This window comes from Mycteria americana, chromosome 11 (genome assembly GCF_035582795.1).
Source record: "Mycteria americana isolate JAX WOST 10 ecotype Jacksonville Zoo and Gardens chromosome 11, USCA_MyAme_1.0, whole genome shotgun sequence".
NCBI classification, from domain to species: Eukaryota; Metazoa; Chordata; class Aves; order Ciconiiformes; family Ciconiidae; genus Mycteria; species Mycteria americana.
Genome location: NC_134375.1, coordinates 11,020,488 through 11,045,327, shown reverse-complemented (window position 1 = coordinate 11,045,327; position 24,840 = coordinate 11,020,488). Strand labels below are relative to the sequence as shown.

At 43.0% G+C, this 24,840-nt stretch overlaps 1 protein-coding gene across 3 annotated transcripts in view; it reads left to right on the top strand.

Annotated features, from left to right (window-relative positions):
- The window catches only part of GRM7 (glutamate metabotropic receptor 7), a 314,851-nt gene that overhangs the window by 208,546 nt on the left and 81,465 nt on the right, over positions 1 to 24,840 (top strand). For all 3 annotated transcript variants that reach the window (XM_075514164.1, XM_075514166.1, XM_075514165.1), the window contains exon 7: positions 9,101 to 9,240. In XM_075514164.1, the coding sequence (XP_075370279.1) occupies positions 9,101 to 9,240 (140 nt within the window). The remainder of the gene's footprint in view (positions 1 to 9,100; positions 9,241 to 24,840) is intronic.

The following is a 24,840-nucleotide window of genomic DNA, read 5'->3' as shown; positions in this document are numbered from 1 at the left end:
AGAGGATGGCTAAAGGGCCAGGTCCACTTGCAGAGCCAGAACTAAGTGGTATAGACAGAGCCAGAACTAAGTGGTATAGACAGGCTAGTTACTCCAAGCTTCACTAGAGGAATCTAGTGAGACTTCAGAGGAGATGGAACATCCTGAGAATGTGGATGAGAGAATTTTATCTCCTTGTCTGCTTATCATTTATCCACCTATGCTTCCCAAGCGTGGCAGTGATGGTTGTAATACCAGCCCTCTGTTTCATACAGTACAACGAGCTTTCATGTATTTTTCTCTTCATTGCAGTGTATGAATATCAACAAAATTTCCTTGCCTCTTTATGTTTTACTCTAATTTTATTAGTTTCATTAACAAACATTCACCTGCAACCAGCCCAGAGGCACCAGAGCAGATCGCTTACAGCAGGTAACATTACAGCAACCTAATGTTATTTCCCCTTCATAAACCTTGCTAATGTACTTACCAGGAGATCTTACTGCTCTTGCCCTAGCTGTGTGTAAGACAGAGATCTGAGATATAACCAGGGGCCAAAAGTTATACCTCCAAATCCATTTTTAGAACAGATTTAGGGAAGTACTGAAAAAATATCCTTTCGAAATGTGCGGGGCAGCCAGGGCCATCGCTGATGGGAAGAGGGGTTTGCATAAGCTTCACGTTCTTGTTGGGCCAGCCCGGGGAGGTGTTCCCTGCTGCGATCTACTAATAAATATTTTTATTAATAAACTTAACAAAACCCACACATAGCCAATAGGACCTGAGAGATTTAAAGATAGGAACACAGATGGTATTTCGTGGTCAAGCTTGGTCATTTGTGCCAAGGATATTTTTCCTTCCTGTATAAATCATCTTATAAACAGCAAGGTGAATATGAGGACATTTTAATTTCTTTCCTTGAAGTAAGTGGTGTTAACTACAGCCAGGAGCAAATTTTGAGATGAATGATCTGAGGAGGTCTGGAGAGTTCTACTTTCCTCATTTTGGAAGGTTAATTATAAAGGACAAAGCGCCTTTGGAAGTAGTACAGCATTCATGTACAGTATTTGCACTTGGGCCATTTTAGTACTGGAAAGCAGCTCATACATGGTCATCTTCTGACAGTTCTTGCATATAAAGATGGTGAATGGTCATCTAATCATTTTAATAGAGCTGAGAAATAATTTATGAGAAAGTGGGTGTCCAGCTAATGTTCCCTACTGTCCAGCTCCAAGAATTGGTTTGCACCAATTTTGGTTTCCTTATTTGTGTTTCTTTGGTCAGGCTTTTAAAAGATGACTTTTTTCCTCCGTTTGTGATTGATTTACGTGGTCATATGGTGTTTTTCTTTGCTTATATACATGGAACTCATGTCCAGCACAGGGACTGAAGTAGTGGTTTGCTTTTTAGCATGGGAAGGAGAATGGTGGCAAAATTGACATAGCTTTAAACCTTTTTGATTTCTCTTGGCTATCTGGGTGTAGGCATTTTCCATGGGAAAAGAAACAATTCCTTTTAAGGTTCATTATCCAGGGCAGAGTTTAGCTTTTTCTTGTAATATTCATAGTGTGTAACTGCACATGTGTTTGTGTGCTCAGCCTCCATGTTCAGCTGCAGCCCTCCTGGGGCTCATTCCTCGAGCTATGGAAAGATGCTCTGAAGCTTCTTTCCGTATATACTGAGCTGCTTCTCGGTGTTATAGAAAAGTAAATTCCCAGAATTGCTGTGGTTCGGTCTTCCCAGTGGCGCAGGATAAACAACCATCATAACTCACCAAATGGATGAGGCCAGCCTGAAAAATGCAGAGGGATGAGGGAATGGAAGAAGCAATGAGAGAGGCTTTGGCTGGTTTGGGTGGTGTATTCCTGTTGATAAAGCCTGGGAGCCCCTGGGACACGGGTGCTGGTGCCTACATGTTCCTTACCCATCACGTCATGGCTGGGAGGGCAGGGACAGAGGAGTGCACTGCTGGGCTTGTGTCAGCTGTCGTGGTTTTACCCTTGATCTTAACCTGCTCTTCCCTGAGTCACTGGTGCAGCCATGCAACTCCGTCTCATGAAGGTTAGGACTTGGAAAGCAATATTTAGTCTATGCTTAAAATCCTGTTCTCCCAGTCTTCCACCTAAATTTGTAGTAAAAACAGAAGGTAGAGCAGTGGGAGTGCTTTGTCCAAACTGTGTGCCGGAGAGAAAAAAATGTAGCCCGTTTTCAAGCATCCTGAGCCGATGAGCTCGAGATCCTCTTTGCATGTAATAGATCTCCTTGTCACCGTGCAGTTGAAATCATCCTGTCTGTACCTGCTTTTGGAGTCTTTTCTTCCTTGCAAAGGTAATGACATTCATGCAGAAAGAGCTCGAGCAACGCTTTAATGAAGAGAGACTGGATTTGTACTAGGAGCTCGGTATGAATTTTGATATCGTCACACTACCTTGAGAACACAAAGGCCCAAAATATGGAAAACTTAAAACCCCAAGTGTTCATGCAGTGATATTCTGAAAATCTCAAAGTGCAAAGTGGTTGTATTTTTGCCGGTGAAAAACCTAAAGATTCTGTTCCTACGAGCCCTTCAGGTCCTCAAACTGCAGTAAATGTGAAGTGAATAATAAGCACCTTAGCTAGTTACACGTGTCTAGCACCCTGTCCTTCTCCTATTAATTCATTTCTCATCTCGTGGTGATTAAGAGATTGAAATCCTACAAATTCAGTCAGATCATGTCTTTTTTTTTAATGCATCCTGCAGGTGAGAGGGTGTCATGTACTTTGTGTCTGTGTAGTGAGAAGGCAGCTTATCTGTTGGGAACTGAAGATGAATTAAATTGTCATAGCCTCTGAATGAGCAAGAAGCTGCAGTCTAGAGGCTAATACTCAGTTTCTGAAGTGCATGCTAGGGCTGAGCAAAATTCTTGTAAATCTTAATAGAAGGAAAATAAATCCTAAATTATCAAAAAACCCTAAACAACTGTATGTTTTAATAATTAGAAGACCAAGAAGTCAAATATCAAATAGGATCATTTTTGAAAATACTGTTTCTTCTCTGTAATGAGGTTTTCATACGTTACTTTTTATTATTTTCATAAGTGCACAAAGGAACTTGAATTGCAAGTGGAGACTGAAATGCTGTAGCAATTTAAGACAGGACTTATGGGTCCCTATAGACAGATGGTACAAAAAGAGCACCAAAGCATGCACCAGAGCCCACACAAAGGTTAAAGAAAGCTTGTACCTACTAAGCAGATCCTTGGCTGGGAGTCCAATTACTCCAACTTCAGAGTCAGGAAACGGGACGCTTCTGCATGACTTATGACCCAAGTTTATGAGTTCTTTGTGTTTCTATAGATATTTGTCTTCCCTACACATCCCAGACTTTTCACACCTTTTTTCTGTATAATTTTAATGCGTAAACGGCGATGTACCTGAAAATGGACCTCTTACGTCCATAACAGTACCTATCCTTCACCTTGGCCTTCTGCTTATTGACCCTGTTGTCCACTGCCCACCACTTGGGCAGGGAGCAGGGTCCTGCCAGCACCGTCTGCAGGTAACTTGCTTTGAGTGCCCAGATGGGGAATGGAGAGGCTTGGCTTTACCCCATGCACCACGGTGGGGCGTCCATGGCTTAGCCAGGAGGGTTCTGGGCAGCGTTCCTGAGGCCCATGAAGGTGACCATAGACATGCTCTCGGCTGCTTCCCCTCAGCCTACAGAAGACTTTGAGGCAGCAGAGTTTGCCTCAGCTCTGCTGGTTGGCATGGCATGACAATGGCATCCGCTTTCTGTCTGCCTCCTGACATGCAGACATGGACACTTTTTAATGTCCATGCTGGGGTTTTGTCAGGATGTAGGGAATCCACAAATGTCTATGTTGCATTTTGGGAGCCTCACTTCAGCTCCTACCCTATAGAGCTGACAAAATTTGCACTTTTTTGTCAGCTCTGACAAAACCAAGCTTAACTAATAATATACAGCCTTTTAAGAGTCGTGATTAGCTAAATCCCATTTACCATTTGTGCCAACTTTCTGAAGGAGCCTAGGAATTACAGCCATTTCTTCTTAGTCACTTTAAGTGTTTTCACTGTAAATGTATTCTGGCTACGTTAATCTATAATGACAATTGAATATTTCTTTATTTTCTTTATGCTTCCATAAAGAAAAAAAGATGGGTCATTGTCATAGGACACTCCCTTCTGAAGGGAACAGGAGGCCCGATATGCAGACCAGACCCACGTCTTAGGGAAGTCTGCTGCTTCCCTGAGGCCTGGGTTAAAGATGTGAAGAGAAAACTTCCTACCCTGGTACAGCCCTCAGACTATTATCCATTATTGATTTTTCAGATAGGCAGCAATGAAGTTGCAACAAGAAGTCCGAGGGCAATCGAGAGACTTCAGGGCCTTGAGATGACTGGTTAAGGGATCAGGAGCACAAGTAGTGTTCTCTGTCCTTCCAGTTGCAGGGAGTGATGAGGGAAGAAACAAGAAGAGCCAGCAGATCAATGTCTGGCTCCGAGCGTGGTGTTACCGGCAGTATTTTGGGGTTTTTGATCATAGGTTGGTGTACACAACACCAGGCTTGCTGGCGATAGACGGGGTACACCTGTCTCAAAGGGGGAAAAGGATTTCTGCACAGGAGTTAGCAGGGCTCATTGGAAGAGCTTTAAACTAGATTTGAAGGGAGAAAGGGATAAAAACATGCTCACTAGAGAGAAGCCTGGGGGCAGCATGCCAATGTTTGAGGGACGGTGTGCTAGCGAGGTCCTTCGGTCTGCCCTCTCAGTGGAGGTAGGGGATGGGGATCCATGTGGCAGCAAAGACACAAGGGTTATGGATGTGTTAGAAACCATGGAAGCTCCTGAGAACAGTCATGTAGGAATTAGGGTTTCTCCACCCAAAAAGGTGGCGGGATCAGTAGTCCAACTGAAGTGCATCTACACCAATGCACGCAGCATGGGCAACAAACAGGAGGAGCTGGAAGCCATTGCGCAGCAGGAAAACTAGGATATAGTTGCCATCATGGAAGCATGGTGGGATGACTCCCACAACTGGAGTGCTGCAATGGATGGCTATAAACTCTTCGGGAGGGATAGGCAAGGAAGGAGAGGCAGTGGAGTAGCCCTGTATGTTCGGGAGTGTTTTGATTGTCTAGAGCTTAATGATGGTGACGATAGGGTTAAGTGTTTATGGGTAAGAATCAGGGGAAGGCCAACAAGGCAGATATCATGGTGGGAGTCTGTTATAGACCACCCAACCAGGAGGAAGAGGCAGACAAAATATTCTATAAGCAGTTGGCAGAAGTCTCACAATCACTGGCCCTTCTTCTCGTGGAGGACTTCAACTTACCAGATTTCTGCTGGAAATACCATACAGCAGAGACGAAACAGTCTAGGAGGTTCCTGGAGTGTGTGGAAGACAACTTCCTGACACAGCTGGTGAGTGAGCCAACTAGGGGAGGTGTCCTGCTTCCAGTTGTTTGTGAACAGAGAAGGACTTGTGGGTGATGTGATGGTTGCAGGCTGTCTTGGGCATAATCACAAAATGATAAGAGTTTTCAGTTCTTGAAGAAGTGAGGAGGGGGGTCAGCAGAACTGCTACCTTGGACTTCTGGAGGGCAGACTTGGGCCTGTTTAGGAGATTGATTGACAGAGTCCCTTGGGAGGCAGTCCTGAAGGGCAAAGGAGTCCAGGAAGGCTGGACATCCTTCAAGAAGGAAATCTTAAAGGCACAGGAGCAGGCCGTCCCCATGTGCTGAAAGACGAGCTGGCAGGGAAGACGACCAGCCTGGCTGAACAGAGAGCTTTGGCTGGAACTCAGGGAAAAAAGGAGAGCTTATGACCTTTGGAAGAAGGGGCAGGCCACTCAGGAGGGCTACAAGGACGTTGTGAGGTTATGCAGGGAGAAAATTAGAAGGGCCAAAGCCCAACTAGAACTTAATCTGGCTGCTGCCATAAAAGACAATAAAAAAATGTTTCTATAAATACATTAGCAACCAACAGGAGGGCTCAGGAGAATCTCCATCCTTTATTGGATACGGGGGGAAACAGTGACAAAGGGTGAGGAAAAGGCTGAGGTACTTAATGCCTTCTTTGCCTCAGTCTTTAATAGGAAGAGCAGTTGTTCTCGGGGTACCCAGCCCCCTGAGCTGGAAGACAGGGACAGGGAGCAGAATGAAGCCCCCATCATCCAAGGGGAAATGGTTAGTGACCTGCTGCACCACTTAGACACACACAAGTCTATGGGGCCGGATGGGATCCACCCAAGGGTACTGAGGGAGCTGGCAGAAGTGCTCACCAAGCCACTTTCAATCCTTTGTCAGCAGTCCTGGCTCACCGGGGAGGTCGCAGTTGACTGGAGGTTAGCAAAGGTGATGCCCATCTACAAGAAGGGCTGGAAGGAGGATCCATGGAACTACAGGCCTGTCAGCCTGACCTCGGTGCCGGGGAAGGTTATGGAGCAGATCACCCTGAGTGCCATCAAGCAGCACGTGCAGGACAACCAGGTGATCAGGCCCAGTCAGCATGGGTTTACGAAAGGCAGGTCCTGCTTGACTAACCTGATCTCCTTCTGTGACAAGGTGACCCGCTTAGTGGATGAGGGAAAGGCTGTGGATGTTGTCTATCTAGACTTCAGTAAAGCCTTTGACGCTGTTTCCCACAGCATTCTCCTGGAGAAACTGGCTGCTCATGGCTTGGATGGGTGTACTCTTCGCTGGGTAAAGAACTGGCTGGACGGCCGGGCCCAAACAGTGGTGGTGAATGGAGTTTACTCCAGCTGGTGGCCGGTCACAAGTGGTGTTCCCCAGGGCTCAGTACTGGGACCAGTTCTGTTTAATATATTTTTCAATGATCTGGACGAGGGGATCGAGTGCACCCCCAGTAAGTTTGCAGACAACATCAAGTTGTGCAGGAGTGTTGATCTGCTTGAGGGTAGGAAGGCTCTGCAGAGGGACCTGGACAGGCTGGGTTGATGGGCCAAGGCCAGTTGTATGAGGTTCAACAAGGCTCAGTGCTAGGTCCTGCACTTGGGTCACAACAACCCCATGCAACGCTACAGGCTTGGGGAAGAGAGGCTGGAAAGCTGCCTGGTGGAAAAGGATCCAGGGGTGTTGGTTGACAGCCGGCTGAATATGAGCCAGCAGTGTGCCCAGGTGGCCAAGAAGGCAAACAGCATCCTGGCTTGTATCAGAATTAGCGTGGCCAGCAGGACTAGGGCAATGATTGTCCCCCTGTACTCGGCACTGGTGAGGCCGCACCTTGAATGCTGTGTTCAGTTTTGGGCCCCTCACTACAAGAGAGACATTGAGGGGCTGGAGCGTGTCCAGAGAAGGGCAACGGAGCTGGTGAAGGGTCTGGAGCAGAAGTCTGATGAGGAGCGGCTGAGGGAGCTGGGGTTGTTTAGCCTGGAGAAAAGGAGGCTGAGGGGAGACCTTATCGCTCTCTACAACTGCCTGAAAGGAGGTCGTAGTGAGGTGGGTGTTGGTCTCTTCTCCCAGGTAACAAGCGATAGGACGAGAAGAAATGGCCTCAAGTTGTGCGAGGGGAGGTTTAGATTGGATATTAGGAAGAATGTCTTCACCAAAGTGTTATCAAGCATTGGAACAGGCTGCCCAGGGAAGTGGTTGAGTCACCATCCCTGGAGGTATTTAAAAGCCGTGTAGATGTGGTGCTTAGGGAGCTGGTTCAGTGGTGGACTTGTCAGTGCTAGGTTAATGGTTGGACTTAATGATCGTAAAGGTCTTTTCCAACCTAAACGATTCTATGGTTCTATAAATATCTGCCTAGTGCTCATAAGGAACCAGTGAGGGGAGATTTCAGTGGAAGATTTTCTGTACCAGCCTTTGAACTGAATCTGTATTTGATCTCGGAGGATTGTAGGATAGACAGGAAACAATTTACCAGGGCTAGAATGGAAACTATGCTAATTCACTCCTTCAAATCTTTTTTTCACTCACTGGAATTCAATGAAGAATGGGAATCATGAAGAAAACCATAATCTTAAAGTTCAGTGCTACAACAGAAGAGATTTTTCATTGCTTTAGGGAAAAAAAAGTTACGCAGGAGGAGGAAGCTTTGAATATAGATATGCTGGAGTACTGTCATAATCTTCAATCTTGACACAATATTACTCTACCGTACTGAAACCTATTTTAATATGTCTTGAAATAAATGTCACCCTTGAAGTTTTCACCTGGAGATCTGAGGAAATGCAACGCTGCTTTGAATTCTCGTCTTAGAAAGGGTTCACATCTAATGCCATGGTAATTAAAATGCAGGTGTTCTGGTGAGAACTCGCCTGAGGATCAGGAATCGTCTGTCCCCTCGCTCAGCTATCGGTGCACCTCCGGGCTGCCAGCTGGCTTTGCTCAGCACCAGGCGCAAAGGAAGGGTTGTGGGGGTATCCTTGCCTTGTTGCTTGCCCTGCGCTTCTTTACTTGTGTTAGTCACCTTAGTATATGGCAAATAAAGTTAATTCAGGATCCTGATCCTGAACGGTTCCTGACTGAGATACTTTTCAGCCTGTGCCACTGTCATAGAGCCTAAATAACGGAGTACACAAGGAACAGTCTTCCTATAGCTTCGTCTGTTCTTTTCCATCCCAACTGCATGCTGATTACAGGAATAAGAACATATTGTGGAGGAGGAAGCTATTTCTGGATGCTAGTCAAGATTCAATAGACCTGGGCTGACTTCTGACAGCAGTATCTCTCAGAAGCAGATGGAACATTTTCTGGGGGAAAAAAAATCATTTAGAGGCTCCATTCACAGGAGTGATTTTCACTGAAGAACTCCCTGAGGAAAGAGAGATGTGAGGGAGGCTGGAGGGCAGGAAGAAAAGCCTTCTGATATTTCTTGCTTTGTGCAAAGCTAGAGTGAAGTAAAGCTGATCTAGTTTTGCTTCGTTTTATTTTTAGTCAGTAGGTTTGGGCAGTGATAATTAATCTCTGGAAGAGGTCTAGGATGATGCCACTGTGTCCTGAAGCATCTGTTTTAGATGGCTGGGGTGATAGAAGACCTTTGCCTGAAATGCTTTGCAAGTCCAAAAGCTCTCAACCGTGACTAAATAAAATAGATACTGTAAAGATTTGGCTTTTATTGGTTGTTTGGTTGGATTTTGTCTTGTTTTCTTCCCCCAGGCAGTGCTGGCACTCCAGTGATGTTCAACAAAAATGGCGATGCACCAGGCCGCTACGACATCTTCCAGTACCACACCACCAACACCAGCACCCCGGGCTACCGCCTCATCGGCCAGTGGACAGATGACCTCCAGCTCAACGTGAGTCTATTTTATTCTTTGCTTGCACTTTTTTGTCAGGTACAGTCACTAAATGTTTTCTTTTTTTCATCCTGCAAAAATTAACAGGGATCTTTACTATTTCTTCGCAGCTACATAATGCATTTTTTTTCATGTTATCTTCTTTTACTCTGTCCTGCAGCCTTTACTTACCCTGAGTATCAAAGCTCCTCAGACTAATAGAGACATTAGGTGATCATGCAAATTTTATTACTTTTGTGTGTCTGAAGTCCCTAGTTGCCAACTTGGAAAATGAAGCAGTAATGTGTTTTAGTTTGAAAGCAACGGGCTTTCATTTGCAGATGCTCTTCAGTTTTTCTAGTTATATTCTTCAGTTTTTCTAGTTTTAGGAAAGCTGAAACTAAATATTTTTTCAGTGACTCACTTTTCCGGTGTTACTTTTAAGCACGTAGCAGAGATATCCATATGAATCAGATGGCCTTTTTGTAATGACGCCTAAAGAAAAACAAGCATGTGATCAAAGACCCCCAAGATACTTTGATGTTTCCCAAATGAAAAAAAAACACGACTGGTGGCTGAGAAAGCTGGAGACTCTTGTGTCGGCGTTGTCCGTACGAGGATGGTCTGTGACAGGTGTCTGGAGATCTGGGTTCAGGCTTCCTGCTTGACTTTGTGCAAGTTGCTTGAGCCTCAAATACGTGGAGAAATAGTGCCGGTTTAACCTTACAGTTATTTGACTGCTTGTAGATCATTATTAAAGCACAAAGACAGTGTTATCAGTTCAGTTTGACTGCTCCTCAGCAACAGAGCCTGCCTAAAATCCAGGTATTCCTGAAGTGAAATGCCAGTTGCTACAAAAAGGTTTTCCTCTCTAAGTCAAAGTTCCCACACGAGGTTATACCAGCTCCCTCTCCTGGCATCGTCCATCCTTGCTGTGTTATGGCTCCTTCCCTGCCTCTGCTGCCAGATTTCCTTCGAAAATAATGTGCAGGGTGAAAGGGAAGGCTGTGTGAGCATGGTCCAGTCCTGACGCACACTCGAGAGGTGGCCAGGACGTACCTGGCACGCAGCACGCGGCCACAGCAGCTGCGGCTTGTGCCTCGGCTCTGTGTGTGTGGACCCGGCATAACGCTTGCTGCGCCGGGGGGATGAGACCCATTAATTGCAGGGAGATTTGAGCTACCCTTCCACCTATGCAGCTCTTCAGCTGGGGTGCAAGCCATGGGCTACCTAGGTAGATCAAAACACCATCATTTGGAGTGTAACCGAATACAGGACGCTTTCTCTTTTTATTTTTAAAGATTTCATGTCTTTTGTTAAATGACGTAATTAATGTGGATTACCCAGGGTCCAGTCTTTGAGACTGACCACAATATTTTGCTCTTCTTCAATTTGGCTCATTTTGATTTGCTGTATGCTGTTTCAGTGTTTTTCAACTTTTGATGTTCTATTTAAGGAAAACTATGTTAACTTGCAATTTGCAGTTCTTTTAGCAAAAATATTAATATTTTATTAAGTAAATCCTTCTTTAGATAAACTTCACATCCTGATTCATTAAAATTTAAAGCTAAATTAATGGGGCTTGATTTGTATTCTTGTTGTCGTGTTAAATGTTTCCATAAAAAGCACACTTTCCTCACCCTCATATCCTCGCAGCTACAGGGTTATGTCAGCAGTTGAGAGTCTCTCAGTAACTTCCCTTCTACTCACTTACGGGTCCTAGTTTCTCACACAGGATTAGCATTGCTGCGATAGTTCCTGTTTGTATTTTCTTACAATAATAAAGAAAATTATGGAGTTTAGAGAAGTCAAGGATACCCTAAAATAACCAACGAAAATAATAGCTACTATTAAGTACATCTCAGGAAAAGTTGCCAAAGGCTACAATTTGTCTTCAGTAATTATTGTGGAGTTAACACTTCAGGATGTATTTTCCCAATTCTTATTTCTTCAAAACCAACACAAGAGGGGAAAAAAAAGAAAGGATGTTTGGTGAAAGTGCTGATTTTAATTTTGAAAATGCTGAAGTGATGCTTTGTTTTCCAAGAGACTTGTAATCTTGGGCAGTCTCGTTTAGTTCTGTGTGTCTGAATTTTCTCAGTTACAAAAGAGAAAAGTTGTTCTGCCCTATTATGCAGGCCGTAATGGTAAGGACACTCCAGATCTCAAAGGTGGTAGGTAAATAAGTGCCGAAGACCATCATAGGTGAGTAAATGCTTTCTTCTTTATCATTGTCCTCATTCAAAGAAGGAGCAAGAACATTTTGCCATTTTGTTTCCGTGGAAGTAGTGCTACTGTTCAGTCTATCGTCGGTCTAATCTACAGTATGTCACCTTCCCATTCACAGTATTTTGGAGTGAGAGGGAGAAGTAGGGGAGCACAGGGCTCATTAATCTTGATAGCTGTACCATATTTTTTCATGTAAAATTACAGAATAACGTCTCTTTACGTTTCTCTTTCTATTGTATAAGACAGTAGATAGACTGAAGAGATCTTTAACAATGTATTTGCAAGTCTTAAAATATGCTATATCAGCTTTTTTCTTTTTGTTGTCATGAGTTTATAAACCTGGTTTTACAAAATGTCTGAGACTGTTTGTGTATTTCTTTCAATCCTGATTGCTTCTCCACATCTTTGTATCACTTTTGCTTTTTTGTGTCTGGCAGAAATGTTCAGTAAAGGCAGATGTCTGCTCCCTGCACGCACAGGAGCCAGACTCTGCTCTCCCTTTAGCAAGTTTGTATGTGAAGTGTCTCCTCGGCGTGCAGTTGACTCACCCTGGCTTTACATTTCTGTATCTGAGGTCAGAATTTGGTCGATAACCAAGAAAAAATATTTTATGACTTTTCACTGCAGCAAACTTCGGACATAATGTAGTTTTTACGTAAGGACAGTATAATCACCAAACTTTCTTTTGCTTGCTTGATGTCAAGCAACCTAGCACAGCTTTGCCTAGTACCCAATGCATGATTTAGTAACAATCTTGGCTGTATTTCACAGATATCTACGCAAGGATAAAATGAGCAGATGTCTAATTTAAAATGGCTTGGCCAGTATTCCATGAAAAACTGTTGCAGTGCTTTGTTCTCCCTGCAGTGAAGTTGTGATTACCAGATACCCACCCACCTCCCATAAGAGGTCATGGAAGAGCACCTCCTGCCTCCCTCTCTTTTATGAAGATTATGTCAAGCTCTGTCAGCCCCTTTTCGGCCCCCTGCATACAGATTTAGTATGCAATATTTATAGTTCACATCCTCCTGCAGTTTGAAATGCTTTGCCCAGAATTTTAGGATCAGAAATATGGCCAGCTGCATCCCTATTGAAATCCAGTATCATGACCCCCACAGCCTGTTGAACAGCAAAGATACAGCTAATGCAATTAGACAATAAAACTGTTGACCACTGTAATATTAACATCTGAAACCAGGATTGTATATTACTATGCTAGTGTTGAGAGTACACTCCTGTATTACGATGCAGTTGCATCATTATGAGGAGAACTATTTTGACTGTATTTAGCTTTAATGATGTGTTTCAAAAGCGAAAAGTGCTAGTGGTGAAAAGGAGGAAATCTACCATGGGGAAAAGGAGGTGTGTCAAGTACCAGCTGGTTTTTGGTTGTTTTGCTTTTCAAATGGGTAACTTTTTTTTTTTTTTACTTTAGCAATAACTAGATCTCTAACGCTTGTGCTGTTCAAGTAATAGGAAATAGTGAGGATGACTGTGGGTTAAGCATGAAGGCAGAGTGGCCAGGAGACCCAGGTTCTGCTTTCATGCCTTATGTTTCACTTTGAATTTTAGAAAGATAATTAAGTCTCCATGCTCTGTTTTACCTCATGCATACCATAGATCCAATAACAATAGATGTCGTCTTGACATGTGTGCCTTTGTTAGTCTCTGTAAAGCACTTCGAGGCTGCTGAATAGGAGGCACTATAGGAAGGCAAGGAACTAGCTGACCAGCTCTGATACATGGCTGGCTTCTATGAATGCAACTTCTAGTGCTTTGAAGTGCCTGAAAAAAAAGAAACGCATCTCTCCTGGAGGAGCTGATGTGCCTGAAGGAGAAAGAAATGGATCACTCCTAGAGGAACTGCAGGTTCTCATGGGAAATTTGGTGATATTGCTTCTCTTTCTCTATATAGAGTTAACTCAGCAGTCCCAGGTTTATTATGTTTTCACATCCAAACCTCTGCAAGCATCCCTGAACTGTCAAAATGCAAAAATAACGAAAGCAATCCCTGTGAAATTGTTGAATCTTCTTTTTCCAGGGATTTGTCTTGTGCATACCCTATCACAGCAGCATTCTCCATCATGTTCCCAGTGATGCCTTTCCATAGTTGTCTCCACAATTTCCCTGCAGTGCCTGAACTCCCTCCCACGCCCCTATATCATTTGCTGCGCAAGCGAGACAGCTTGTATTGTGGCTTTCTTTGAACTACACAGGTGCCAACCGGTTGGCTGGCTGGCCGAACCAAAAGGGTGAGAGAGATGCTCAGTGTTGGTGGATCTTTGTTCTAACTATCCACTGAGTTTTAGCAATCCTGCAGACGCGTCCTTCTGAAATCTCTGCTTGTAGCAAATGTGCTTCAAATTGGCCAGCAAGTTCAAAAGTTATTAGGAAGGAAGTTGGTACAGATGGATGGGCAGACAGAACATACGTATGTTCCACTTCCTTCAAATTTTCTTCTAAAATGATAGCAAAATGTAGAAATTTCCAACAGTTATGCAGAATGAAAAATAAAGTAAAGCGAGTCTTGCTGTTAATAATTTTTGTTAAAAATGTGATTTACGCAAAAGTGTTGCCCAGTAAGAGGACTGCTATTGCATTTGGACAAGTAGGCATACCAGTTCAATCTCTTGTATCACTGAAATGAGCGGCAGACTTGCATTTGACCGAAAAGCCAGAGTTTTGGCCTTTTCTTCAATCTCTACCCTGTTTTCCTATTTCATACTGACAAGCTTTTGGGGGTCATTAAAAGTCTGGGCTCGTTTAAAGTTTTCAGTTTGAGTGGCTTAGTCCTGGTTTCGATGTGTCGGCACCGCTGTGGCTGAGCCGTGATCAGGCTGGAGAGATGCGTCCGGGCTCTTGTGTGTGGACACTAGCTGCTTTCTGTGATCTAGCAAGAAATGAGTTGTTGGGGTATTGAGATCCTGTGTGATGGACTAGAGGTCTTGACTGAATACCAAGAAGGAAGTTCTCCATGGGGGAAGTGCTCTCACCTCCGTTGTGTGGTGGAGCACCCAGCTGAGATGTGGTATTCGTCTCGTACCATCCCTCTGCAACTTGCAATGTGGTGGCAGATGTGACACCCTGTTTCACCTTCACCTTTGTCTTGGTGACTAGTGAAATGGTTACAGGAGACCTATTTATTTGTCATTAGAGAGGGATATCTTCCTAGAGCGATCTAATGGGTTTTTTTTCAGTTTGATTGTCTAATTAATGCTGTACTTCCAGCCTATTAGTGTCTGCGTAGGGTGCATCATGTTGTTTTAATTGCATCGGCATGTCCAGCTTGTCAAGCGTGCTCTTCCAGATCAGTGTTATGGCTCATAAAGGTGCCACTGGGCACTCGGGTGCTGATCAGATGCTGCAGCACATTTTCAGGATGGCTGAAGAAGGTGTATCCTCGCCTGTGGATGGAGAACAAGATGCCCTGTCCATTATTACACGGTAGAGATTTCAAGTAGCTCTTACTTGAAACATGTTTCACTTCCAAAGCATCAGACAGGGTTAACTGTAAGCTCCAGATAAAATTAAAACATTTCTCTAATTAATTTGTTTGCAAACAGAAACAAATACATATTAAAGAAGCCTAAACATACTGTGTGTAGAGATAAACAAAAAAATCTGTATTGTTTTATAGATGCGCCCTTGAATTGTAAATTGTTTAGTCACATGAAGCAGTGTACAGCTTGAAACATGACTGCCAGTTAAATGGAGCCTTTTGCATGCAGAGTCAGGAAGGCTGGCTGCTTAGCAATTCCTTACGCTTTTATTAATTTCCTCCAGCAATAAGTGATCTATTGCTGCAATCTTTCTAAACAAGTTCTTAGAAGACTAATAGTATTGATAATTATCAATATGGTTCCATAAACACGTACATTACATAGATCTAACTCCCCTTATAAATCCTGGCTCGTGTTATACAGTGCGAAGGAAATAGCTGTGTACTTATTAATAACTCCCTTCTCCTTGGGGAAGTAGCTATATTATGTTGTTTTCTTCACTGTAGGTTCGGGCCAGTATTTTAGAGGAACATGAAAAATGGAAAAAAAGTCTTGCTTTAAAAAAGTAACATTTCTGTACCTCAGAATCTCTGGTCTTGGAGCAAACAGAGAGTTTGCATAGCTCGAGGGTCAGCTCGAGCCTACAGAGGATGGGGAGCCATTGCTGACCCTGACAGCAGGGAGGGATGGTTTCAAAGCAAGTCGTTGACAAAGAGAATGCTGCAACTTCCATGCTGCAATTGTTTTTTGCCCACAAATAGAAATATATTAAAGAACTTTGTAATCATCTGTGCAATTTATGCAGATCCTGCACACTTCAACACCTATTGAATCTGTTTAGGCTCAGACTAATCTATTTACATGCCATAAACATCTCTGTTATAGAATTTGGAAATAAATCTTATGAATAGCAAGCTAATGGAAAGAATAATTAAATGTCTAACCTTTTGGCAAGAGACCTATATGTACCTGACTTTGTGGTAAAATATTCAGAACGGCAATTAGATCTAAGCAACTATTCAGCGAAGTTTGATGCTCAGGAATATTCTGCCAACAGATGGTATTTTTCTAAAATAATGTGTTCAAATTTATTTCTGTTCATTGTTTTTTGGTTCTGTTGCTGTTTTGTTTTTTTTTTTCCTTGGGAGTAGAGGAGGTTCAGAGCAGATGGATTTTTTGCAGAATATTTTGCAGCAAAAGGTAAATCTCTCTGGACCATATGCAAATTTCAGTTTATTGAAAGCCTGGGATTTCCCCAGTTGCTGGTGGAAGGAGAGCAAAAAGGCATGTATCTGGCCAATTAGAAGGTTTTGCTTCAAATAGCAAGGGATGAGAGAATTTCACCACAATGACCATAGGGTTATTTGGGGGATTTTTAGACACTTTTAAAATAACATATTTGAGCTAGCATTTGGAAGTATTTTATCTGAAATTTAAAAATAGAAATTTTACATTTCCCAACATAGAAAATTTCAGCTTAAATGATTTCATGTTAGTGAAGTTGTGTGTAACTGAAAGCACAATTATTGATAGCATTATCGGTTCTAGCTCCTATATGCATGTAATGTATAATTGCAACACCCCTATTTGCAAATATATATAAAAAAGGTGTGTGTTTACATTACATGCCTCTTTGTATGTGTATATATGGATGGATGGATGTATATACTTGCACAGACCTTTGCAATATATAATCCTTAAGATTTCTGTTGGTTTGCAACATCTGAGTAAGCTCAAAATCATGGTTCAAAGATTACGTCAAGATAGATAGAAATTGGTATCAATTTCCTTTCTCATTTCAGTTATTGTCACATAAATTGGCCCTTGTAGTGTCATTTCCTATTCCTGTTACAGACCGCAGCGAGTAGCTGGTACAAAGATAATACATCTATATTACAACCTGGAGCCTGAAATCTTGTGAGCTGATGGGTTGACAGGAGGTATGCATTATTCAGGTTTTAGACAGTCTCATTAAACAAATTCAGCAAATGAGGTCAGGGTGTTATTTAAAATTAAGATTTTCAGTATTAAGGATGATTAGTATGTTTTGTTTTCATATGTCAGTGCAGAACCTTGAGCTTTCAGCTGATGCAGCCACTTGTTGAAAATTACCACCGTTTACATTTTTAATGAAATTGGCTAAACCCTTAGATTTAATTAGCTGTATGTTACAGCATATTGGCATACATGGAGATGTAGTTGTATCCAGAAGTAACTGGGTTTCTGATAGCTGAAAAAATATTAATTATTTTAGCCACTGTTGCCTCACTGTTGCCTCGGAAAGTAACTTAATCCGGGCTATTTCTTTCTAAATACTGCTCAGCCTGTGCTGCTCCTGGTGACCTGGAACTGCTGCCTCCTCCAGTCCTCAACTGGGACTATGTCCAAGTGCAGTGGCATTCCTTATCTTCTCAAGGCACTCTTTGGAAATGTTGTTCTGCCCCAAAATAACTAGTTTTATGGTACATAAAAAAAAGTTCTGGGCTGCTTCTTCAGGCATTTACACCCCACTAAGCTGAATTAAACCTACCCGAAGCCCTTCTCCCCCATGGCACTGTTACTGACACTCTGCATCTTCTGCTCCCCTGACCCTGGTCCTGTCCCTCCACCCGCTTTTCAGTGTCACATCAGTCACCAGGGACACACGGCGACAGTCTCACTCGTGGGCCCATGGGTGCCTGGCTCTTTGGGAATTCTCTCACAGCACAAACACCACTAAATGCAAAATCCTTCCAGAAAGGTCTACAGCCTGTTTGCAGAGCTCTTCACCATAGCTGGGCGTTTCTGAGCTCAGTCTCCATTACGCCATCAGCCAAATTGTATGCAGTCCAGTTAGAAATTTGAAGGTGAATAATTACATCAGTGTGTTACTAAAATACATCCCAATTACATGTTTTGGCTAGCGAGTTACCGTGCCCAACATGTCAATAGCTATAATGTATACTATAATAACAGGCGTTGTTTATTTTGTTCTGTCATTAGCTTCTGTAATCTTTCATTGCTCATGTCAACCATGACCAGCACGAACACCTTTAATTATCTTAACTTGCAGAATTAACTTTCAGCTAACTGGAAGGGAATTTTTCAAACCGCTGGCCCGCTGAATGACCATATGCTAATTCTTTAGTCCTCCATCAGGTCTCCAAAATGTGTACTGACAGGCAGCGGGACAGAAATCATGTAGGTCCTGCTCACAAGCTGTGATTACAGCCTGACTTGGTAAAGTGCTCTTGGAATAAAACCGATGCGGTTTGTAGTACCGCAGATGGTTTTGACGCATTAGGTTTAGAAACGGCTGCTGTAAATAATTTTTATTCAGATAAGGGCACAACCTCAAAATACATGATAGTAACCATGTGAATCAAGCAGCACTTCTGTAGCACAGAAGAGAGCTACATAAGTCATTGCAAATCATCAATAAATGTGTATAATCCCATTTGTATCTGTGCTTTCTTTGGAAAAAGGATCAGGTAGCGCATATTGTAATCCAGAGAATCTCAGAGTGTGTCTCAAAGTGTCCTTCAATAGACTTGTGCCAAACATTTGGCATGTAATGCCAAATTAAACCAGAAACTCTTGGGAGCAGCATGATGTTGACCGCATTAACGTCTGCATATATGCAGTAGAAAGCTGAGGGGTGTGTAACATTGGCAAATAGTTTGCATGTGCACTGCAGCAGCTGGAACCTGGGTGGCAGCCCTGTGCAATCGTCCTGCAGCAAGGTCTTGTATGAAGTGAATCAGAAATCCTACCAGGGTGGCATTTTTTGGTATGGGGAAAGTAACTTAGAGAATTGAAACGTTAGGAGACGTCGATAAGGTTGGGTGTGAATAGCATAGCAGAACCATCCAGGAGAACAAGTACCCACAGCCGTCAGTCACCACCGTCTGCAGAATTAGAAGATAATCCACAAAGAGAAGAGCCAGACCAGTGTGAACCCCTTTCCTGTCTGTTGTTTGCCACACTTGAAAATCATGAAAACTGTGGGTTTTTTTAAAAAGAAAGGTTATTCAGTGAGTTAAGCTTTCTATACAGATTTTCGCTATATAAAAATAGGAAGGCAATAGTTAAATCTTACACCTCGCTCTGAAAACTAGCTCAGACTTGGAATTAAAGACGTGAAATGTCATTTCCTCTTTGTTATTGACACATTTTGCCTAGGCGGTAATGTATACCGTGCGAGCTGTGCTACCTTAGGCAAAGCAAAGTGAATTAAGCTCTATCAGCTCTTGGCAACTCTGAGCATCGGTATAATTTTCCTCCAGGTCTGAGAATGTCACAAGGTAAAATGTTTGTAGGGATATAAATGCTAAGAGAAACCAGGCTGAGAGAATATCTAAGATGTAATACATATCTTTTCAAAGACAGGAAAAAACCAGAAACGTAAGGAGCACATAAAAGCTATAATGGAAAAAAATTACGTAGCAGAAGACTTGATGACTTCAGCATTTGCTTCATCTTGTGTTGTTCTCTTAAACGTCCATGAGCCTGTAGGCAGGCAGACTTATGCTCTGAGAATGAGTAACATAAGAAATAGAAGGTCAAAAAGTAAATCACTATGTTTTTAAAATAGGTGATGTTTTTGCTCCTACACATCACTTCTTAAATTCTTTTTTGCAAGGCTAATGTATTTTTGTCAGCAAATATATTCAAGAGCAAATACTTTGCTGGGATATTTTATAGATAATTAACAGGTTTGGTTGCTTTTGGCAGGAGTAATAATGCCAGTTTGCGTGTTATTGAGGACGTAATATTCTTTTTTTTAATACCTGAAAACGGAAGGATGCTTTTCAATGACAGATGTGTTTTGCTGTGTTTGGAGAAGTTCACCCAGCTATGTAGAGAAAAATTCTACATACGTGCAACAAAGCTGTTCTGCTCACCAAGCAGCTACTCTTCCACTGCTGGATATAACAGGATATAACAACTTGTCCAACAGCACATGAACTCTCACCATTTTGCAATTACCTGTCAGGTAATCCAGTAGAAAACTCAGGTTTCTAGTTAGATCCACTGTGGTCTTTAGCTCTGGTTTTGCCAAACTTTTCCATTCTCCTCCCGCCTTGTTTCAGTCCAGCAGGACCCCCTACAAGTCCTGCTGGCAAGCTGCAGCAGCGGTTAGCTCTGACCCTGCGCTGCAGCTGCTTTCGTCACCCTCAGTCACAGGTGAAGGAGGGCTGCTTGCTGTTCTGCATAATCTCCAGCGGCATCGAGATGCTGTACCAGCTTTTATGTTTGCATCTCAACCTTGCCCTGGCAAAGGAAGTTTGATGGAAAATACTGTCTCTGTTTAAGTCCTTGAATTGCAGGCTGAAGGTACGTGGAGACATGCGATTAGCACGGTAGGCGATGGCGAGCCAAGGCTGCGCATGGAAAAGAGGGAGAATCTAAGAAGTATCAGCAAAGCAGTGATTGACTCTCTGCTTCTAGATCAAGCACGTTTAAGTTTTGTCTTTTCCTTTGCAAAATAAGTGTAATCTTTTGTCCTGAAGGTAGTGGATGGCAGCATGGAGGTTCATGTCTAGTAAGCCCAGCGGGGCAGCCACCGAGATGCTTGTCATATTTCTTTCTCTGACGTCTCCTTTCTTATCCATTTTATATTTCCTCTTGCGGTTTGTCTGGTGTAGTAGAAGGGGTTTGTTTAATATCTCTGTCTCTGTGAGTCGCGAGTGCCTGGCGTTCCCCTTCTGGAGGTCAGGATGCAGCTGGGGGCCGGTGGGGTCCTGCGGGATGAGACCACAGGCAGAGCACCACGAGGCGGGAGGAGGGCTGGTCGTTAAGCTCTTCTAGCAAATTCTTCTGGGGGGTGCAAATCAACGATGCATCCTGACACAAAGAGCAGAAGAAGTTTTATTATTATGCTTGTACGCAGAGGACGAATGAAATACACAGTGGTTTCTGTTGAGATCTTCATGTTTAGAAAACTGAGGCGTGCTTTCCATGTGCAAAACCTGGAAGTCAGAGTAGTGAGCAGGATTACAGGCTTTTGGACTTTATCTGCCTGAGACTTTAGGTCGGCAGATCGTCAGCAGGTGTGGGCTGGCATCCTCCAGTTGTGCCAGTAGTCCTGTGACTATTAACAGGTGCCAAAGGCTTGCTCGTTTGTCTCTATTTTTATTTATCAGATTTGCATGTAAAATTTTTTCATGTATTGTATTAACAGATATGGGAACTATTGGCTTAAAGCTATTTTTGTGGGTCCAAAACATAATCCAGCTGTGTTTTGCAAAATGAAATTTTGCTACCATAGAGATGCAAGTGCCAAGGATAGTAGAGTAGAAATTATGATGATTGCATAATATTGCGCCTGTTTGCTTTAGAGGGGAGAAAGAAATCCCATAAAGGGTATTTAAAAAGCTCTGCCCACATCCGGACCATGTGAACAGTCCTTAGAGTTTCCAACATTTAAGCAAAGCATAAAGGTTCCTGACAGAGAACGTGTATTGAGTGGGTCAAAAATAATCACTTTTTAAATGTCCCTGAATACTGATTTCTGTAGCAAATTGACGTGGTTTGCAGCAAGACTATAATATTGGATAAATAGCATGCATTTTAATGTGTCTCAAGCTAATCGTTCACATGATGGGCAATAATGGCCCCAAATAAACAGCTGCAAAGGGTCTTTAGCCTGCTCTTAAAACTTGAGGGGAAGCCTTTATTTGCTTTGTTTTCCTTTTTTTATTTGTTTCTTCTTCCACTAATCTGAAAATGTACATTTTATATGAAAGTGCTGCGTTAAATGATTCCCATGAAACACCCTTGTTTACTTGTTAATTGCGCCTTTTAATGGCGTGGAGGATATGTATTTGACCATTAAAAGTAGCATCCGAGCATCTGGCTCCCCATTGTAACTATAATTAGATATTTTATTCCATTCTTGCAATGCCTGTCCTTTAGACTGGCTGGTGAAGGGTAGTACAGACTTAAACCTCCCTTTGCAAAAGCAGATCTTGGCTCCCTTTTCTTCTCAAAAATACAACTGGAAAAGGTGGTACAGGCTTTTCTCCTCGATCACCGTTACATGAGGTTTGAGTTCATTCAGGACGTGGGAGCTTTACACACGGCCCCCCCTCACCTGGGGGCAAATCCTGTCTCCCTGCTGCCAGACGTTCCCTGCGAGAGAGGAGCGCGCCAGGAGGCTCTGCACCATTTTACCTGATGCATTACCCTCTTCGTGGGAAGGAGTGGGGAGGAAAATTCACTGCACTGGAAGGAAGGTACACAACTGGGAGTATGTCTTACAGTTAAATATTTAGGGCGCTCAACTGGAGGGAGTAAGACCAGTTCCAGTCCTCCATTTACTTTTCAAAGAGATGGAAAGGGATGGGGGGGGGGAGGTAAAGTGTTGTGTTATTATTGCTTTAGTATGCAAAAATGTGATGAGGCACAAAATTCCTTAGCTTTGCAATGGTAATTTAAAAAAAAAAAAGCAGCTCTGAATTTTTTTTGCAGACTTTTAGTGGAATTTCAACTAGACCGTTATCGTTTTAGGCAGGGTGTGATTGGAGGGCCAGTATTAATTTAGATATGAAATCCATGGAATGATCTTCAATTTCAACCTATGCTGCGGGGTTTTTCTATTTTGTCTGTCTCCCTGCTGTGCTGTGCCTGTTCTGTGCAGACCAAGCCAGTGTCCCGCACAGCTTTCGGAGCAGAAGCAGCTGCCAGCATCAGCCTTTGGCCACCTTCCCCCGCAGCACCGGCCCGTCACAGCCACATCACTTCCCTCTTTCTCTCCCTGCTTGGTTTCAGCGAGACAGGACTCTGGCGTTGATGGAAGACTGGCCCCAAGTGCAGTATAATTAAAGTCCCATCAGCCAACCCTAATTTTCTGTGTACCATCTACCGTTCTTTTAGGGACCGATTGACTGAGTATAACCTGAGCAAGATGATTTGATAGTATTAATAACGCTGCAGCAATCCAATTAGGGCCTAAATGAGTTAGGTACTGAGATTCACTCAGAATTTTGTATTTCTTTCATCTTGCTTCCCCAGCCTGTGTGTCATTATGCCATGCACGCTAGACATGATGAGAAAATTACTGTACCATTGATGCTGATTCTTTGAAAAGGGAAAACCAGGACCAAATAATTTGACTAGCAAATACTGGTCTTTGAATCAGCTTGGGAATTAGTAGGATAAATAAACTAAAGCATTTTGAGTTGGCAGGCACTTCAAGATAAATACTATCCAAATTACACACATGCCATTTGGTACATCTCTAGTTATTACCCTTTCCGTTTTGAAAGTAGTATATCAGATTTGGCAGATGTATTCCTTTTTCACAGTGGTAAATAACAGAAAAAAAAGAAGTTATTAGCTCATAAGCAGAGATAAACAAACATAAAGGGGTAATCCTTTTCTCAAAACTTGGGTAAGGTCAACTCATGGCTGTACCATGAAAAATAACTCAGAAAAGGAGTTTTCAGGAGAAAAATCAGAATTCCTGGATTTGCTTCTAGATGTGCCATTGTCATCCAGGCTCGTTATTTAGGACTTAAACTTGCCAGTTGTTGAACATTATGAACACGTTAGAAACAAGCATTTGAACATTTGATTTTGCTAAAAAAAATTGCTTTGCCCTAATGTTGAGCTATATTTTAGGTGCTTTGGTACTTTGGATTGTGGGTTTCTTGTCACCCTGCACAACAAAACCTTTCAGTCTTGATGCTGTAGGACAGGCACTGAGCAAGGACAGAACTGCAGATACGTGGGAAGTTCTGGTAGAGTCAGTGAGCACATGCTAAAAACTGCATGCTGATGGCTTTGGCCTCTCACCTTACTGTACCATGGCTTTATTATGTCTGATAGTTTCCTTTGTCCTATTTATCATGTACTTCTCCATTCGTGTACCACTCTGAGATCTTCGGACGGAATACAGCATGGGAGTCACCTAGACCGTTTTAGCCTTCTCTGTTAAAAGTCGTATAAAAGGTAGCCTTATCTAATTATTTACTGTGTACCTCATGACGTTTAAGTTTCTTATTTATATTCTAGCGGCAACATGGGTAAATTTGAAATAAGATACAAGCAAACATGTCCAACCATCCTAAAAAGCAGAAGAAACTAAAGTTTTGAAATACCTTTGATTGAAGGCTTTGTTAAGGCTCCTTCCACCAGAGTAGTAAAATATTGAACAGTTTTTCTTATACCAGTATGTAACTGGGCCACCTCACTTTGAAATGAAATCTTTCATCTTTTCCCTTTTTGTTTTGCATCGCAGTGTATATGAATCCTGTTGCGATCAGACCACTCCTAGCGAGATCCTGGTGTTTGATGTGCGCGGGATGGTTGCAGACACAACGCAGTCTGGTGCTGCATCTCTGTAGTAACAGATGCTGAGTGCTGGGCAGACCCAGAGGAGGGTTAAAGGGCAGTGCCATGGTCAGTTGGGCACGCTGACCTGTTGTTGGTGTGAAGGAGCACGTTCCTCACTGCAGACTGTTCTTGTCGTGGTTTAACCCCGGTTGGCAACTAAGCACCTCACAGCCGCTCGCTCACCGTCGTGTCGTCCCCTCCCCCCCGCAATGGGACGGGGGAGAGAAGTGGGAAAAAAAGTAAAACCCATGAGTTGAGATCAAGACAGTTTAATAGGACAGCAGGGGAAGAGAAAATAATAATGATAATGATAATAATGATAAAAGAGTTTACAAAACAAGTGATGCACAATGCAGTTGCTCACCACCCGCTGACCGATGCCCATCCCATCCCCGAGCAGCGATCACTGCCCCTGGCCAACCCCCCCCAGTGTCTATACTGGGCATGACGCCCTATGGTATGGAATAGCCCTTGGGCCAGTTTGGCTGTGCCCCCTCCCAGCTCCTTGTGCACCCGGCAGAGCATGGGGAGCTGAAAAGCCCTTGCCCAGTGTAAGCACTGCTCAGCAACAGCC